General features: G+C 40.1%; 1 protein-coding gene across 2 annotated transcripts in view; it reads left to right on the top strand.

The window, feature by feature from the left end:
- The window catches only part of LOC126330342 (cilia- and flagella-associated protein 300-like), a 139,965-nt gene that overhangs the window by 36,043 nt on the left and 83,980 nt on the right, over positions 1-19,942 (top strand). Inside the window, exon 3 of one of the 2 annotated variants that reach the window (XM_049996349.1) lies at positions 14,839-14,871. The exons of the other annotated variant lie outside the window; for it this stretch is intronic. Coding sequence (XP_049852306.1) covers positions 14,839-14,871 — 33 coding nt within the window. The remainder of the gene's footprint in view (positions 1-14,838; positions 14,872-19,942) is intronic. 2 annotated transcript variants of the gene reach the window in all.

Below are 19,942 nucleotides of genomic sequence, written 5' to 3'. Positions count from 1 at the left end.
AACAAGGTTACCCAAGAGACTCATGGGTTCAGCAGTAGAGGGTAGGAGGAGTCAGGGCAGACCAAGGAGAAGGTACCTGGATTCGGTTAACAATGATTTTGAAGTAATAGGTTTAACATCAGAAGAGGCACCAATGTTAGCACTGAATAGGGGATCATGGAGGAATTTTATAAGGAGGCTATGCTCCAGACTGAACGCTGAAAGGCGTAATCAGTCTTAAATGATGATGATGATGATGATGAATAATACCTAGTAACCTGAATGGAAACTTGTGGGCAAGAGAAGTCGCTTCCACAAAACTTTTACAAAATTATCTGCCACACTTCCAGGTATGAAATTAATTATTAATTGAATTTTCAAATGTATGAAACAAAATGATTAGAACTTATAGTTCATGATCATACTCTGTCTGATACTCGTTGTCAGAGTTAGTACGAGGAATAAAATCTCTGCTGCTCTGCAGAGCTCTGGCGATCATTGACTCTGAAAATTTTCAAAATAATGAGAGGCACCATCGTACACCATGGGGAAGCTGTCATGGGTGCTATGACATACTCACTCTGCAGCATAGTAACAGGTGTCCAAGTTTTGTATCAATTTCGATAAAATCCAAAATTTAATCTCTTAAAATAGAGCATAAGTGACTGCGGTACAAGCTCTACTGATTTCCCAGGATACAAAGTTCCCTAAGTGTTATGACACACCAAATAATGTTTCAAGCTACAGACAAGGAAGAAGTTAAAATAACCAAAGAACTGAATGGACCTTTCCCATTCATGACATTATATTTTTCCATAAATGATTTTCTAGCTACATTCGAGTATACATCATCCTCTTGTGTGAGATGAAATGTTATCACAATTAATCAAATTTCATTCCATATTCTATCTGGCAGCTTACAAAAATGCCACTAATTACAATTCCACTGTGATCCTACTCTCACAGGTCTCAATCAGAAGTAAGTAGTCCATTGTACATGTAATCTTACACATTAGATTCACAAAATTGTTATATCATGTGTCAGAGATAATCTGTCTCTGACAGTCATAATGAGTCTCTGAGCCGTATAGATCATTTGCTCAGTTACACATAAACATTTCTGCTACGTGATAAAAAAACGATAGAACGAGGGTGATATTACAAAGTCCCTGGCACTCTGCACTTTAGGCAGGGAGGCTTTGTGGGAGATTATGGTGAAAGGTGTGGCAGCATTGAATGCAGAGATATTCCAGTGCAGTGAAGTATTGTTGTGTTTCTGACATCTTTAAGTTGTTTGCTCTTAGTTTCAGTTTTTCTGAAGACAATGTGTACATGCAGTATTTGTGTTTCTCAGGTAAGTTATGAATGTGGATAATTACTGAAGCAATTTAGTATTGTGCAAGGTTTGTATGTGTGCATTGAGTGCAGCAGATAAATACAAAATACAGGAATACAGAAACATGAAACTTTCCCAAAATTTCTCCTTCCCCTTTTGGCACAATAAATATGTGCTGACACACTGAACATCCCCTGGAATAGTATTCTTCATATACATTTGGAAACCTCTCAAGCTAATTCTGTCATTTAAATGGATAATATGAGATACCATTTTGTCATGAAATTTTTTCTTTTAGTTTGAATTATAATAGAGAAATTTGTAGACTTTCCACAATTGCATTTAATAATTTGAATTTACTCAGTCGAGCCCCTGAGTATCTGAGATACTACAGAAGTCCAGCAAGAGTACTATGTTGTTGAATTACATTATGACTAGGCTTCAAGGGAATATAGTGTTTACATGACTCTTCAGTGCTTAACCACTTACATGGCTGAGCTAAAACATGAATTTAAAGAAGAAATCATCTAACAAATATGATTCTTCTGAATGGTAGAACATTCTGTTTAAGAATTCATGTATCTTTTAAGGTGATGAATAAAAAAGATAAAGCAGAATTGATTGACAAATGGCGGTCACTGTTTTTATCAGTACAAGCAATATCAGAAAAATGTTCACTTATGACTCTGTGGTTAGAGTGACGGAAGCCCAAGTGAACAAACGATCTTCCACAAATTAACATGGCTCTCTATATGTCACTTTCACTGCCAGATTAGTATTTGACTTGAAACAATTTCTTTTGTAAATTACCATCAGCCAGCAGATTACATATCACCATATAGTATCAGCAGATTACATATCACCATATAGTATAGATAACTGTAGAAGAAAGAAAGGGAAGCTACAGTTTAATATCCAGTGGTATTGAAGGTGTGAGAAATCTGTGTCTTCACTTGTATTGTGCACACCACCATACAATGCTTACTACAAATGCAGATTCTACACAACATGAATCAGTGTTGGTATCTGTCTGTGCAAGGTCTAATTTCTGTAATTTTACTATCATAGTCAGCACATGAGATGTATGTTGAAGTATGTACTATGTTTTTTCTTACACTGGAATATAAGCTATTAGAATTCTGATAGTAATATTCTCTTTGATGTACCATGCTTGTGCAGTTCTTCTTTGACTCTTCAAAATATCTTCCAGTAACCAACTTGGCAAGGCTCTTCAAGCAATAAACAGTAATCATGAATTCATAAAATGAGATTTTGCAAGTGACTTCTTTCATGGCTTAATTGCTTTTCTTAGCATTCATCCCACAAATCTCAGTTTGGTATCTGCCTTACACGCAATCACAATACTATGTTCCACACATCATGTTTGTTCTTGCTAAAATAAACTTTTTGATGAGTGAGGGTTATATTTTCACCATATGTTAGTGTCAAGTGCTAACTCACCTGATAAACATCTCAATGGAGGAAATACTACAACATCTCACTGCCCAGAAGCAAGTTTTTGCAAAACGGCAGCAGGCTCTCACCACCCTCTCAATCAAGTTGTGTCTGCACATCAATGGCAGGTTTCTCTCCTGCCAATGCAGCCATTACCTTTTCCAGCATATGATGAATCAGCTGAAAATTGGGACTCCTACAAGACATGGTTATGCCAACATTTTCAGGTTTTTCACATGGGCAATAGAAACTCATGTAGGGCTTTGTTTCTTTCCTGACTTTTGCTGCATGTGCATCAGTTATTGTGCTAACTTTCTCCTTTGCAAGATCTGGCCAGCTTATCCTTCAATGAAATGTGTGAACTTCTCTCAACCTATTACTGTTACAGAACTCATGTCACTGTGACGTGTTTAGAATTTTACCATTTTCAGAAATGCCCAAATCAGTTTTACAAAGATAGGAAAGTCCTTGGAAAAGCACATCAATGAGAGAGTCTCATGCTTACAGTCCTGTGAAGTGTCATGGGCTGCAGGTGATCAGATTGTTGCATGGGTGGAAGGTATCGGAAGTTGCTGATTCAACCCCTGTTAGGCACACTGCATCTGTTCAGGATGATGGGGAAGCCATTGTAGCAGTACAACCTTCAACTCAGCATTGCATGGGGCAGCATCGATTACAGCCACAGCAGCAAGGGGCTACTGTACATTCAAGATAATATCAGGAACTCAGGTGGCCATCTGGAAGGTTTTTTCTCCATGTAAAATGATAAATGCCAGGATTCAGGGAAAAATTGTTTTTATTTCCAGGAATTACTACTAACTTGCACAATATTCACAAAAACTAGCTATGATCACAGAGTGAACTGCACATGGTGTGGAAAGAGAACATCACCCTCAATAGGAAGGACTGCTGGACACGCACAATGGGTAAGGAAGCTGACAGGCAAGAGAGCGACCCGCTGTAGAATCATTACCTTGCCAAACCTCTTGCGTATCTCATATAATGGCACCCAGATCTCCCATTGGAGAGTTTGTGGCAGAAAGTTGGCATCTCTCACTCAGCAATACCTTGGTGGTGTCCCTAGCTCAGCGTAATAGAGAGGGAGCCAGCCACAAGTACTGCAGAGTAGTTTACATAACCGTTCACGCCACTGCCTGAGGCTAAGTTAAAATGATGGAGCAGATTACAATAAACATTTTTACCATTATTACCCATTACCATTTACAATTTTTTCCACCTTCCATGAGACACAGTTATGGGTCTATGATTGTTACAATGGCTTACATGTGAATCACCCTTAGTGACCAATTCAAAATAAATATTTTTCTTCTGATGTACATGGAAGGTGACTGACATTTACCGTTTTTCTTTCATCATTGTCCATTTGTGTCACTTGAGTCATTCATAATTGGAAGTCTCTGTTGATATACAATGGTGTCAAAAATTAAAGCAACCAACTGCTGTTTCCCCATCATGTGCCTAATTAATGATATAATCATACTAACTGACAACCACATGTCCATTCAGTCATGTTCTGCACAAAAGATGGCATTCCAGTCAATGGACAACCATGCCAACAGTGACGTTGCTCCACATCCACAATCACTGTATACACATTCACAGACAGTGCAGTATGGTACAGAGAAGATGCTTACCAGACTCTCTGTGGTGGAGGGCCAGAGAAAGGTAGGAATCAGGACAATCACAAACTGATGTGGACCAATGGCTTAGTGTGAATCATTCTGTTGTTTCTCAGATGGGGCGACAGTGTATATGGACCAAAGCTGCATCCCAAACACTAGGGCAGAACCAACCATGTGTGATTTCAGAAGAGAAGACAGTTATTTGGCTGTAAGAGCATGACAGTATCCCCTTAGTACTGCATGGCAAATGGCATGTGAACTTGCAGCATCCACTGGACATGTTGTATCGAGGCAAAAGGGGTGCAGAAGACTTTGGCAGAGTGGCCTTTACTGTAGGAGACCTGCTGTATGTTTACCTCTGATGCGTGTTCAGAGAAGGGAACGTTTGGAGTGGAATCATCAACGTGCCACCTGGGCAGCCGAACAGTTGGACAATGTTGTTTTCACAGATAAGTCCTGATTTAATCTGAAGAGTGGTACGTAAGGGATTTGCATCTTGAGGGAATGTGGATCATGAGTTTGGGACCCAAACATAGTGGAAAGAGACCAATATTGAGGAGGACCCTTAACGATGTGGGCAGGGATTAGTTGGCCACTTGAACCCCTTTTTATGAAATTGTATGGAGAATCAGCAATATTTATCTGCTGTCAGGTATTATGATGAGATCTTGGGACATCATTTGCAACTGTTGTGAGGTACTGTGGGCCATAGAGCACAGTTGGCTGATGTTTTCTTGGAAATGAAAAATATTTCACACATGGCATGGCCTGCTCTCCCTCCCAATTTGAATTCCATGGAGCATGTCTGGCATGCACTAGTTAGACAGCTTACAACATTTCAACTTCCACCAATGACCTTCCAAGACTGCAAGCAACTGTGCCTCAACATGAGACTGATGACACAATTCGCAGCATGCCCCATCATTGTCAGGCCTGTATTGCTGTCAGAGGTGGTCACATCCCATACTGAGCACATGAACCAGTTGTCAGAATGTGTATGCAAATCCTTTAATCTGGAAAAAATGAAGAACATTTTTGTCTATCGTTATGCATGTTGCAGTTGTTACATTCTGTATTCGTTGCATTGTTTCTACTCTACTATCACCTGCTTATATTGATTTGTTGGAAAATAAAAGCAACCTCATAAAACTTCTGTTTGTTGCTTTAATTTTGGACATGAGTGTAGTTAAGGTATTGTTACACACTTTGCAAAGCCATCAGTGTTGGTGCAGTAGCTGGTAGCTGACTGCAAGCATGGAGCCAAGACAGTGTGGGCAAAATGGCGGTGACTGGCTAGGCTGCAGCTCTGAGCTGAACAGCATGGTCACCCAGGCACCATAATAAGGACCTAGAGTCGAGATGACTAGAGGGCTGGCTAGTCAAATGAGAGCATGTCAAGTACCAGTGACTGCAACACTCGCAGGCGGGAATCCCATTATTGGGGTCTCAAGTGACTCACAATAAATGGGGAAAATACCAACAAGAGATGGATACAAATACACAATGAGCCTGTAACAGGCATAATTGGAAATTGATCAAACCAGGTGTCAAACATTTTTATTATAAATCATTAGTTTGTTTTTACTCCTGGCATCTCAAAACTACTTTCCCATAAAATTGCTTTTAATAAATTTTGTGTAGGAGTTCAGCACACAGTTGTACAAAGCACTGTAGCTTAACCTGTCGGTGGGGCTGTGCCTGTAAAGTAGTGTGACTCATCAGACATTACCTACAGTATTCACCATCTGGCTGGGACCTGGAGCAACCTGTGGTGGTGGTTCATGGATTTGCAGTAGCGATATTTATACTGAATCCATACAATGATGCCAATGACCATTAGAGTTACAGGTACAGAGGTAATCCTTGAAATGGCCACTCGATTGGGATAATGCTTGAAATGCCCACTCGATTGAGAGTGTGTGCAGTAGGAAAATGAAGTGATGAAGGAAAACAGTTCAAAACAACTGACACACAGCAAAGTTGAATTTATATCCCTTGACATTAGGCATGAGTTATCAAAGCATCTCAAAGGCCTTAATACTAAGGTGACATTATCATTGATGACATTGTATCATTAAGTGTTTTGTATCTTTGTGCCTGTACTCTTTGTCACTGTAGGTCATCATTGTTGGCCTTTGCAGTGATTTACTCAACCTACCTGCAATATCTTAAGAACTGTTGCACTGCATTGGAGATTCTTGCAGACATTGGCAGTTGATTTCCCAGGGATGAACCTACCTTGAAGTCTAAAATCTGCAAGTCAGTGTGGTAAATTATAGAAAGTAGTTTGAAGCATATATCTTTTTTTAAATATGTATTTTGTGAGGACATGAAAACTGTGGTTGGTCAAATCAATAAGCCATTTTGATGTGCAAAGGGGAGATTGTGGCTCTATTCCAGAGTTTTTTAACTGTATTTTGTAAAGGTGATAGATGCTGTAGCTAAGCAAGTCTTAGTGCAGTTGCTGTGGCTTGACACAGTGGTATGTACTCTAGTCAGCAGGATCTGCTTTCACATCAGCAGCAACCATACCTCTGGAGCATGTGGTGCCTTTATGACAAACAATATTCATGCTGTTGAAAAACATTGGAAAATGTATCTGGCTCATTAGTTCAGTGGTAGAATCAATAATGATTTGTAATACTTGATAGTTTTCTGTTATCATTACATATGCAAAGCACATACTTTACTTCAATTATGTTTTATAACATAAGGATATAGCTGGAATTGATGCAGATTGATAAGCTGATACACATAGTCACTTTTAGATGCTCAGGTTCTCATGATATGATTGCAGCTACAAAATAAGTGGCAGTTCTCACCCTAATTTGAGTGAAGCTTCACTGAACATGATAAATAATGGGTGTTACTTACATCATATCTTGAGTAGAACTTTGCAGTATTTGTATCTTAATGTCCAATTTCTGCTTAGTTTAAGATCTCTGCTAGTAGTAAGTTAACTTGGGTAGGATTTGGTTACACTGGCATATTAGAGAGAGAGGATTTCCGTGAAAATATATATTGTAATGTGAAAACTTCTCGGTATTTGTATCTTAATGTCTGATTTCTGCTTAGTTTGAGATCTCTGCTAGGAGTAAGTTAATTCAGGCAGGATTTGGCTATGTTGGTGCATTATAGAGAGAAAGCTCTCATGTAGCAAGACTTTCTTTGAAAATCGATATTGTAGTGGGCCTTTGGCAAATATGGATCTCCATTAATCGCTCCTGCTACAGTGAGAGATAGGACAGCCAAACCTTCCACGAAGTGTTAACTGAAATTCTTAATGTGACTGGTATACTTGTGTTTACTCAAAACTATGACAATTATGGTCCTGATTCTTCAATCACATAATGGAGTCATGTTGCATGAGAAACTAGAAATATTTTCCTTTATCTACTTAAAACTATTAGTAATAGTTTGCATGTTATGATTGGTATGGTAGATTGTGCAGAATGGTTTCTGGCGAGCTCTGAGCAGTCTAACATTGGACTTATTTAAGCCATGAGTCAAGTGCATAACCATTTATGTGATAATAGATTTAACATTTTAACTTTATGTTTTAATAGTTCTTTGCTAAGTTGGGATACAGTGGGTGTTTGGCACATGGACAGCTGTTTGATGTCAGAGTGATGGCCACCACTTGCAGCTAGATAAGTGGTGGGGAAACTGGTGCACATCCAAACTTTTGCAAGCATGCAAGAATGTGGTGTCAGTCACTGTAGTGGCTAAGCTTTTCTAATTGTAACTTCATTAATATTTCCTATCAGGAGGATGGAAAGACATTTACCAGGCAATCAGTAATGATACTATGGTGCAGAAATCTTCAGTGACATGCTTGTGACCCTGTTGCCTCTAAGCTGATGAAAGTAAGCTTATCTTTATTAATTTCCTATTTTATAATAAGTTTTCGTTTCTACCAGATAATAATCAACAATATTGAACCTAAATGGGATTGAAGTGCTGCTTCACTGTGCAAAATCTGAGTGTAGAATTATAGTAAAGGTTTTGTTTGAAAGTATGATTCTAACTCAACTCTTGGAAACTCTAAGTGTTGTATAGAAGGTAGTTGTTTTAATGAACTGTTTCATTTTCATGTAAATAAATTGGCTGACTTCAAAAGTAACGGCAGGGGGTAACATGTTACATTTGTATTATACTCTGTGAAAGTAGCATAGGAATTTGCTCGTGGCATTATAAATCATTACTGATGAAACATCTTGTAATACTTGTTGAGAGATAGAACCACACTGGACTAGCACTGGCCTAAAGCTGGCTTGAGGAATTAAACCCCTCCCTAAAGCTGAGGCAGGTAAAGAAATGGTAAGATTGACCTCCATAAAGTACTAAACTCATTAATTGGAAGAAAAGAAAAAAAAAAGAAAAAAAACCTCTAATGTCAAAACCTCATTCCACGGGCGGTACAAGTTTTACATAATTTAAAGTATAAAATAGTTATTTAACTAATCAACTAAAATCTCATAGAAAACAGGATAATCAAATTACACAAATTCAAATTTATGTCACATTTATCTTGGTTGCTTAACGTGTGAAGTGAGTCGTATGGGACATGCTGGTTATCGATTCAAACAAACCCAGGATTCAACCACAAGACAACAATAATCAATTTCCATTGGGCTGAATATTAACACTGAAATGAACCCATCGGCACACCGCAGAAGAAATGGAAGAGAATACTAAAGTGCCTGATAGGAACAGTCAATGCTAGCCACGACAAATAACTTTGGCGATATGGCCATGTTACTGGATCACCGTTTTAGCGGAATGTGAATGTCAACTGCCGCTGAACAAATATGTATGACAGATCTTACTTTGATTGATACACTTTCCAACGAATAGCTACTGGTACTGGGACACAGTCTTGCTTGATAGGTCTTACTTTGATTGATGCACAAACTGACGAATAGCTACTGGTACCAAGGCACAGTCTTGCTTCCACACTAGCAAAATAGAGGAAACAGAAGTGATAAAATTTCAATAACATCTTGAATCAGACACCTCTATTCAGACCCAAAGCCAGTAATTTTATCGAGGCCACATCCACACTAGACATAGCGTTGACAACCGTCACACTACTGAGGCCCACTCACCACTCTGGCCTTCGTGCTCACCACCAACTGCGTGTGCAACGAGGAACTGCTTCATGCAGAGCACACAGTGCTCCCTTGGGATCGCTAGTCAACAAAAGATGGCACATGGCAGGAATTGAAATTAACACTGCAAGCGACATTAAGAGGCAGAGGAATCGAACTGTGAAGAGCACACAGTTCACACACTACGTGTGAAGCACTGTAGGAAGAAATAAAACAGTTGTGTACTGGTAACAGTTATTGCTTGCAAATGCAAGATTTATGTATCTCAGCTATCCATTGGTACTAATAACACCAAGTGAGATGGCAATTTTCTAGGTGTTCAAATTGTAGCACAAGAAGGAGTTTCTGACCGACTGTCAAGTGGAGCATAACTTGTGTTCTTCATGTTATGTAACACTTGCATTGGGTTATGACCAGATGTGTTTCTGACAAATGGATCACTTTTAAGCCTTTTACTCCATTTAGCATCTATTTTACTTATAGCAACATTATGCGAACTAACTCAGTTCTCTATAAGCTTTGTGGAGGTCTTTTGTCTCCCTGGACTTGCATTACTTAAATTCAAGTAATTTGTTACTGTGGATTCATAACACTTATTCTCTTCAGTTTTTTTGTTCATGACCAAGTCTAAGTGGTTGGCAATATCTAGCTTATGTAATTTGTGACTTACAGTTGTCAACACCTTCGACCCATACTGACATGGATTCAGAGTCATTTATTTTATGATGATTCCTGGTCCTGATAACCACTCATCTTGGATAACCATCGAGCTCTGGACATGGAAAATTTACCAACCGGACAAGGGTACATCGATAACTGTGTGCTCAACAGTTTTGCCTATATAAGTAATGATTTTGGTAAGAAGGTGTCAGTCTTTGTGCACAAGCAACAGCATTTGACTGCTCACACAAAAGATGCCACGTTATTATAGGAGGAGAAGGCATACCTGCCTTACTGTGTATAAAGCCATCAATAATATTGTTATTAATACCGAGAGTGTATACTTCCTAACATCAGTTTGTCAGCCTCTCCACCAATTTGAGGCTATTCTTGCATTCACGGCTCATCACCCATTATGGCAGGCCTGTAAACTGTCATGACACTGTGCTGCTATTTGTTGTTACAATTCTTTAGGTATTACTATTCTGTTACCCAATGGGGTCTTGTGATACAGTATACTGTCTTCTGTAACAAAATCAGAGAGTGATGCATACTGGTGTCATTCTACATCTCTCTCTCTTCTGAGTCTTTCAGTTCTTCTGTGGAAACATCATCTGTTTGTGCAACTCTAAACTTCCTGCTTAGGCTCTTGGCATTGCTGTGCCAGCAGCCAGGCTTATGCCGAACTGTGCAATCATATCCTGATAATTTTAATGTCTATCTAGTCAAGCAACTACTGGGGCCTTTTAAACTTAACATCCATACTAAAGCAGTGTGGTCTGTAACCACAGGGAACTGACACATATACAAGTAACACTTAAAGTAATTTACTCTAAGCATGAAGGCTAGCAGCTTCTCCTTGACAGCACTGTAATTTCTGCTGACTTCATTTGTGTGGAGGTGTAAACAGTTGGTCTTTCCTCACTATTATGTTCCTGACTTAAAACAGCTCTGACACCATACTGTAATGCATCAGTTGAAAGACTGAAAGGTTTTTCAAACTTTGGAATGTTAGTAAATATGAACTAGTCAAAGATTCTTTAATTTTCCTTATTGCTGCTTTGCACTCAACTGTCCATTCAAACACTACATCTTTCTGTAGTAATTTTGTTAATAGCTTCGCTGTTGTAGCATAATCCTGTGCAAATGCAATTCTTAATCTTTCAGCATGCTCTTCCATTTTTTTTTTTTTTTTTTTTTTTTTTTTTTTTTTTTTTTTGCCGAAATGATGATGTCATCAAAATACACAAAACACATAGTAGGCGTTAAACCTCTCAATAAGAAGTCAGCAAATTACTGAAAAAATGGCAGGATCATTTCTTAGACCAAAAAGCACAGTAAGAATTCATAAAGTCAAGATGGGATCACAGAAGCAGTTTTAGATTTGTCTTGTGGTGCAATTAGTATCGGATGGTATCCAGGGCACAATGACAAATGGACTGGTCCATGGGTTTGCAGCCTGCAGAGTGTTGAATTGTCACTGCAGCCAATTTCTGTTGAATCATGTCTTTAACAACTGATTGTAAATGATGAAGTAACTGATGTGGCTTCTGCACAGTTGGTCTAGCATCTCCTGTGGGAATTTCGTGTTGTATGAGGTCACTTACTAGCAAATATCACCTTTCCTTGAATAACCACACATATTTCTCTAAAATTGGATACAAAAGATTTTGCACTGTCTCTAGAAAATGTGCCAACTTCTCTTTCAACTGATTTCTTATCAAGGTGGCTAGTGCACAAATCTTCCTCACAGATATTTTTGTCTTGACACTGTTTCTGGTTCAAAACTTCTATTTGTATAACTTCTTTGCCATTGGTTTGTAATGTGCCATGTGGGATTTCTCTCCCATTGACCAAAATTGTCAACACATACAGGTAACTGAAACCTGTCCCCTTTTACTTTGGGTCTACTTAGACCTCCCTTAACATGGATTTGCAGCCTGTCAAGAAAATCGTTCTTGATGAGTGGGTCGACCAGAAAGTCTGATCTTGGTGGCACCTGGTCTTTTACTTAAATCCAGAAACTTTTCTTGTTCCACCACTGATTGTTACAGATATGATAGTTTTCAATGTGCATTTACATGGTTCCATTGAAGCTTGTGAGGTAGGCCTCCCTTCACAAGTTCCTCACAAATGAGATGCACACTCACTGTCCGGACAGTGGTTTGTGTCACTGAACCAAACAGCATGTGTCCTGCAATCTATCAAGCCTGATAGCACGTTTGAAGATGGTTTCCCAGGATGATATCAAAATTCCATCTGCATTTCCTCACTATTTCCATATCAAAGACATATTTTTTCCCTTCGGTGTGCTGGTCTATTGTACAAGTGCCAGCAGGTCTGGTTATCCTGTCTCCAAGTCCACTTATATTGTACCATGGCGATTTTAACACAAGCTTGTCATCTGAGTTCTAGTATCCACAAGAATTTTGACACTCTTCCCTCTGACCTCTCCCTCTAAAACTAAATATGCCACCTCAGTGGGCTCTTCCCTTTTTGTTGGGTTCATATATTTCATGGTAGGTGTCAGAACCTGCCCCACACTTGTTTTCCAATGGAATAGTACCCCTGTCTGACTGACTATTTATTTTGTTGCCTGTTGAGGGAATTTAGCCACTTAGTTTGCGGACAGTGATCTTATTCATGTCCAACAGTATGGCATTTCTTACAACAGATAGCCCAGTCGTGCTTGCCCATATAGTTGGGCTTCCCACATCTCTGGAAATTTGTGTCATTAATGAACACATGTCATGCTTTGTTGGCACACACTTTGGCGGGTCTTCAGACTTCCTTGTGTTATAGAGGAAGTCTTACCACTTCATGCAAGGAGATAGGGGAGGCTACCTTTACCTCTCTCCCTATATGTAGATTGATTCCATGTATGAATACATCAATTGTTCTCACATCAGCTTCTTCAATTAACACTTCATTATTTGTATTGTCCCTTCCTAGGGTGTACATGTGACAAGATACTGCCCTAATTCTGTCTGCTAATGCTTCAAAGGACTCCCTGCTTTTTTTGTCGAAGGGTGGAAACTAATCATGGCAATGGCTAACCCTTTAGTTGTTAGAGTAGCTCTCTGCTAACCCCTATGCCAAGAATTCAAAAGTGAGTGCTTCCCACAAAGCATCTACTGATTCAACAAAAGTTTGCGCATCACCCAAAAGCTTCAGCTTGGTTAAATTTAACAATAAATGGTGTGACCATGCGCATATATGTCCAATGTGTCTGACATTTCTCAAAAATGTTGTTACACTTTTGCTTGGCTTTCCAGCAAAAGAAGGTACAAAAGTTATGACTGGAAGTGACTGGCTATATCTGGCACTAACTTTTCTGTTTGAACTTTAGGGGCTCTTGAACGGGTCGGAATTGTCACATTTTCAGCAGCTCTAGCTTCACGTTCATAATTTATCATGTTAAGCTGTTCCTGTAGCTCTAGTTTTTCAAGTGGTAGGGTGCTTATCTGCTGTTGCAGTAAAATAATGTTATGAGGCTCATTCAGGGCCACATCTGCAGCATTGAAAGCCAATTTGATCCTCTCTGCTCATTGGCAAGGTCATAAATCCAGCATGATTTCAAAACTGGGATTTAAACTGAACAGATGTATACAAAAAAAGATCTCACTCTATTCTAGGTGATGAAAAGATCCCGTCAGCAGACGTTCACTGGAGTTATTAACTAGCAAAATGCATTGCAGTGACACTTACATACACTGAGGTGGCAGTGGTGTTGGCATCGGTATCAGGGGTGGCGAAGGCTGGAGTGTTCAGGGGCAAGCTGTGAGAAGCTGCTGCATGGTTACGGCACCCAGCAGCAGTGCACAGTGTGGTGCAGCCTGCAACTACTCTTCTACTGTTAGCAGCTAGCCCTGGCATGGATGCAGTGTAGTGGCACATGGCTATATGGTGCTCTCGTGTGCTTGATTGGACTATCACTGCCTAACACACTGTCGGTCATGCCCGAATGTGCTTCTAGGACAAATAGCTAAGTGGCCCATGGAATCAAATCTCTATGCATCGCTATGGTTGCCAAGACATAGGATCAGCAGAAAAATATCAATTTGGATCAAATGGTGGGAAAGATCCCACTCTTGGACCCCAGTCTGTAAATGTCAGGCAGGTATCAGAAACTGAGGTGGGCATTCAGAGTGTTTTCCCTTCACTTAAAATGAGAAATGTCAGAATTCAGGGAAAAATGGTTTTTATTCCTAATAATTACCACTGAGGGACACAATATTCATGATAACTGGCTATGGCCACAGAGTGAACTGCACATGGTATGAAAAGAGCATTTTGTCCTCTATATGAAGGACTGGTTGACACATCCAGAGGATAATGAAGCTGGCAGGCAAAAGAGCAACTCGCTGTTGTGGCTGCTACCTTGCTGAGTAACTAACTTGATTGGCTGATCACTGAAAGTGCAGTCAAACAATAAATTCTTTTTTCAGCAATATGGAACGGATAGATTGCTACTCACCACAGAGAGAAGCCATTTAGTTGTAGACACACATTCACACATGACTGAGTTGAGCCTTAACATCCAGAAACAACAGTGCCCATGTGTGAGTGTGAGTTGTGCCTGTCTGAATGTTTGTGTTCTTTTTCTGAAGCACTTAATCCAAAAGCTAAACATTTGTAATATTCTTTTTTATAGTGCCTGCCTGCAAGTCAACTCCTCCTCCGTATGGTGAGTAACAATCTGTCCTTCCAATATTGGTGTTTTGTCATCCTGGGTTTTCCACTGTTTAAATTTTTTCTTATACAGTAAAAGACAAAAATAAAAATATTATGTACCGTGAAAGAATTATCGAAATGAGACAGAAATCCAAAGATGTGATGTACATGTACACACAAGCAAATGATTACAATTTCAGAAAAATGAATGATTTATTCAAAAGAAAGAGCTTCACAATTTGAGCAAGTCAGTAACACATTGGTCCATCTCTGGCCCTTATTCAAGCACTTATTTGGCTTGACATAGATTGACAGATTTGTTGGATGTCGTTCTGAGGGATACTGTGACAAATTCTGCCCCGTTGGTGCATTAGATCATCAAAATCCTAAGATGGTTGAAGGATTGCCCATAATTCCCCAATCATTCTCAATTTGGAAGAGATCTGATGATATTTCTGTTCAAAATAAGGTTTGGAAAGCATGAAAACAATCATTAGCAATAGAAACTCGTGCCAAGTGAGGGCAGGGATTGTCTTGCTGAAATGTAAGCACAGGAATGCTTGCCATGAAGGGCAACAAGATGGGGAGTAGAATATTGTCGATGTATAGCTGTGCTGTAAGGGTGCTGTCGATGACAACCAAAAGGGCCATGCTATGAAATGAAATGAAATGGCACAACAGACCATTGCTCCTGGTTATGGAACAGTATGGCAGTTGACAATCGGGTTGATATCCCACTGCTGTCTGGAGTGTCTCCAGACATGTTGTCACTAGTCATCAGGGCTCAGTTTGAAGCAGGATTCATGAACTCATCACTGAAGACAGTTCTACTCCAGTCAGTGAGATTCCATGCCGAAGATGTATCTGTAGGTGACTCAGACAGTGGTGAGATACCAATCTGAGTGTCACCTACCATACAGCCCAACAACCAGGAGTGATGGTCTGAGGTGCCAATCATTTCTTAGCACAATGCCTTTGGTTGTTATCCATGGCATCCTTACAGCACAGCAGTATGTTGATGATCTTCTACAGGTCAATTTGTTCTTCTTCATGGATAGGTATTCTGGGCAAATATTTCACCATGATAATGCCTGACTACAAATGGAAAGAGTTTCTACTGCTTGTGTTTGTGATTGCTAAAACTTACCTTGGCCACCAAGGTCACTGGATGTCTTCCCATTTGAGAACATTTGGAGCATTATGGGCAGGTTCCTCCAACCATCTCAGGATTTTGATGACCTGTTGCACTAATTGGGCAAAATTTGGCATAATATCCCTCAGCAGGATATCCAACAACTCTATCAATAAATACCATGATGAATAACTGTTTGCAATAGGCCAAAAATGGGCCAATGCATTATTGACTTGGTTAATTTGTGAAACTCTTTCTCTTGAATAAATCGTGTATTTTTTAAAAAACTGTAATCAATTGTTTGTCTGTATGCGTATGTCACATCTACCAATTTACCTCCCATTTTGATAATTTGTTCACAGTTTTCTTGGAGTGTACTTACATATTTTGCATTGCAGGTTTTAAGCAGACGGCTGTGAGGATATATTCACGGGGTTGTGTCTTCAAGGTTAAATAGGAGTGTTTTTTTGTGTGGAAGGGATGACAGTTCATACTGGTACTGTTGGTGGTTGTTGGATTTTATATTGATAGACTTATGGACTGTGCCATCAGAGAGATGGAGATCAATGTCCAGGAAGATGGCACATTGGGTTGAGAAAGAGCAAATCAAGCAGATGGAGGAGAAGGTTTTGGAGGAATGAGGATAAGACATCTTGGTCCTTGGTCAGATTACGAAGGCATTATCAACAAACATGAACCAGACAAGGGTTTGGGGTTTTGGGAGGCTAGGAAGATTTTCTCTAGGTGGCCCATAAACAGAACAGCATGGAGGGTGCTGTGCTGTGACCATGGTTGTGCTACAGATTTGTTTATACACTGTTGTCCAAAATCAAAGCAACAAACCACTGTTTCCCCATCCTGTGTCTAATTCATGATATAATCATGCAAACTGTCAGCAGATGTCCTTATGATCATGTTCTGCATGGAAGTTGGCATTCCCATCAATGGACAACCATGCCAGGAATGACATCAGGGCACCCATTAAATGGCATAGTGTTTGCCAGATAGTCCCACATCCACAGCATCCACAGTCACTACGTACACAGTCACAGACAGTGCAGTATGGCACAGAGAAGATGCCTACCAGACTCACTGCAGTGGAGGGCCATAGGAAGAATGGAAGCAGGACAGTTACACGCTGATGTGACCTGATGACTTATTGTGAATCATTCTGTTGTTTCTCCAGTGTGGTGACAATTTATAGAGACTGAAACTGTATACCAAAGACCAGGGCAAGGCTGATCATGTGCGACATCAGAGAGAGAATACCATTATTTGGCTGTGAGGGCATAATAGTACTGCCTTAGTGCTGTATGGCAACTGGCACCTGACCTTGCAGCATCTACTGGAAGCCTGTATCGATGCAGATGGTGAACAGAAGGCTTCAGCAGAATGGCATTTACTGTCAGAGTCCTGCTGTATGTGTACTTCTGATGCATCTTCACAGAAGGGAACATCTGTAGTGAAGTCGTCAACAAGCCACCTGCTCAGTCGAACAGTAGGCCACTGTTCTTTTCACTGATGAGTCCTGATTTGCTCTCGAGAGTGATCCTCAATGCATTCGCATGGGAGGGAATGTGGAACATAATTTTGGAACCCAAATATTGTGGAAAAAGGCCTATATCGAGGAGGATCCCTGTTGGTGTGGGAAAGGAATACATTGATCACTCAAACAGCTCTTCATGGAATTATATAGATGAATCAGCAAGGTTTAACTGCTGTTAGGTATCATGACAAGATCGTGGGACCTTTTGTGTGGTTGTTTCAAGACATTGTGGACCCAGGCTTTGTACTGGTGGACAATAATGTTCAACCTCATAGACTATGGGTTGTCAATAATTTCTTGGAAGTGGAAGATATTGCACACATCATGTGGCCTACTCACTCTCCTAATTTGAATCCTGTAGAGCATATCTGGGATGCACTAGAGAGATAGGTTGCATCATGTCAGTGTCCACCAACCACACTTCAAGAGTTGTGATCAGCTCTGCAGGAAGAATGAGTGTTATTGCCTCAACCTGAGACTGACGTCATTCACGGCATTCCTCAATGTTGTCAGGCCTGTATTGCTGCCAGAGGTGGTCACACCCTAAACTGAGAACATTAACCAGTTGTTGGAATGTGTGTGCAAACTCGTTAAGTTGGAAGAAATGAACATTTTTGTCTATCATTATGACTGTTGCAGTTGTTCGTATTCTGTATTCTTTACATTTTTTCTGCTATATTATCACCTGTTTATACAGTTTTTTTTGGAAAATAAAAGCAACCTTGCAAAATTTTCATTTGTTGCTTCAATTTTTGAACACCAGTGTACATTTTCTCCTTTAAGAGAATTAGTCATGAATGAGGATGTAATTGGTAAGGTGTATAAGAAATGAGTTAGTGAGTTTTGAGACAAAACATTGCTGGAAGTGGTAGTCTTTGACAGCAGCAAGGCAATGAACGTGAGAGATGTCGAAGAATAGTGAGATGGTATCAACAGTGATAAGTATGGATCCATTAAGTAAGTGGGTGGTGAGTGTCACGAGTTGGTGAAGGAATTGGTTTGTATGAGAGGCTAGGCTATGTGTAATTAGTTGGAAGTGTTGGGTGACAAGAGCAGAGATCATTAAGTGGATGCACAGTAACCACCTACAATGGGGGTGTCCAGCATTTTTAGATTTGTGGATTTTGGGAAGCATTTAGAAGATAGGTATGTGGAGATCATTGGGGTGAGGAGTAATATGGGTTCAGGAGAGAGATCCTGGGATGGGCCTATAGACTAGAGTAGGAACTGGAGGTTATGTTGCCCTTCTGTAATGGGGTCACTATGGCAGACATTGTAGGTGGAGGATTCAGACAGTTGGAGAAGCCTTCTTTCAGAAAGTCATTGTGATTTGTCATTACTGTGGCAGCACGTTTGTCTCCAGGGAAGCTACAAACGGCTGTTCTTTCTTCTGTCGAGAATTTTGTATTTTTGGGAAGGGACCAGTGGAAGAATGGTGAGGCTAAGTTAGAGGTAAGGAAGTCCTAAAAAGTGACCAAGACTGGTTAGGTGGGAGGGGATGAGATCACAGTTTGTTGAGCCCAACCTACATAGGTAGGAATGATCATCAAAATAAAATAAGAGAAATCAGAGCTCGAACAGAAAGGTTTAGGTGTTCGTTTTTCCCGCTCGCTGTTCGGGAGTGGAATAGTAGAGAGATAGTATGATTGTGGTTCAATGAACCCTCTGCCAAGCACTTAAATGTGAATTGCAGAGTAGTCATGTAGATGTATGTGCATGAAATGGGATAGGTGAGGTTCAGTGGTAGGATTAGTTTGGCTTTGGTTGGAGGTATTGGTAGCAAGTAGGCCTTTCCACTATAGGGATCTTGAATGAGTCCAGCATGGTTGAGCTTAGTGTGGGGTTGAAGGCAGAGCCTTTGCTTAGGACTGATACTCCTGCAGGATAGATATTTGTGGTGGATATGTTGATAACAATGTTTTTGGAATTTTTAGGTTCTAAATTTAGTTTCAGGAGGGAGTTTCAGAGGCTGTGGTAAATGGAAAATTTTAACAAAGTAGAGGCTGAGTGTTGTGAGTGGTGAGGGGTTGACAACAGGGTTTTCAGGGCTTAGGATAGCTGTTGGTAGGTAGTGGTGTCCCAAGGTGGCATTATGATCTCAGTAAGTTTGATAATTAATGGAAATGGTGCCTGGAGTGCTCTTTCAGGTATTGAAAGGCAAGGCATCCCATTTGGGAGATGTCGTTTAGGTAGATGATTGATCAGTGACAGTATCTAGCAGAGGTGCCTATGCCAAGATGATTTGTTTTTGTAGTACTATGTTTGTGAGGGATAGGGACTGACAGAATCTGAAATTATGACCATCTATCATGAAGCCCGGAAGTGAAGAATATCCTGCCCAAGGTAGTACATATCCCTACTACTGTGGTATTCCACTATCCAACCAACCTACACAACATCCTGTTC

Source organism: Schistocerca gregaria, chromosome 2 (assembly GCF_023897955.1).
Source record: "Schistocerca gregaria isolate iqSchGreg1 chromosome 2, iqSchGreg1.2, whole genome shotgun sequence".
Taxonomy (NCBI): domain Eukaryota; kingdom Metazoa; phylum Arthropoda; class Insecta; order Orthoptera; family Acrididae; genus Schistocerca; species Schistocerca gregaria.
Note: the sequence above shows the minus strand (reverse complement) of the source record. Positions and strands in the feature narration are given on the sequence as shown.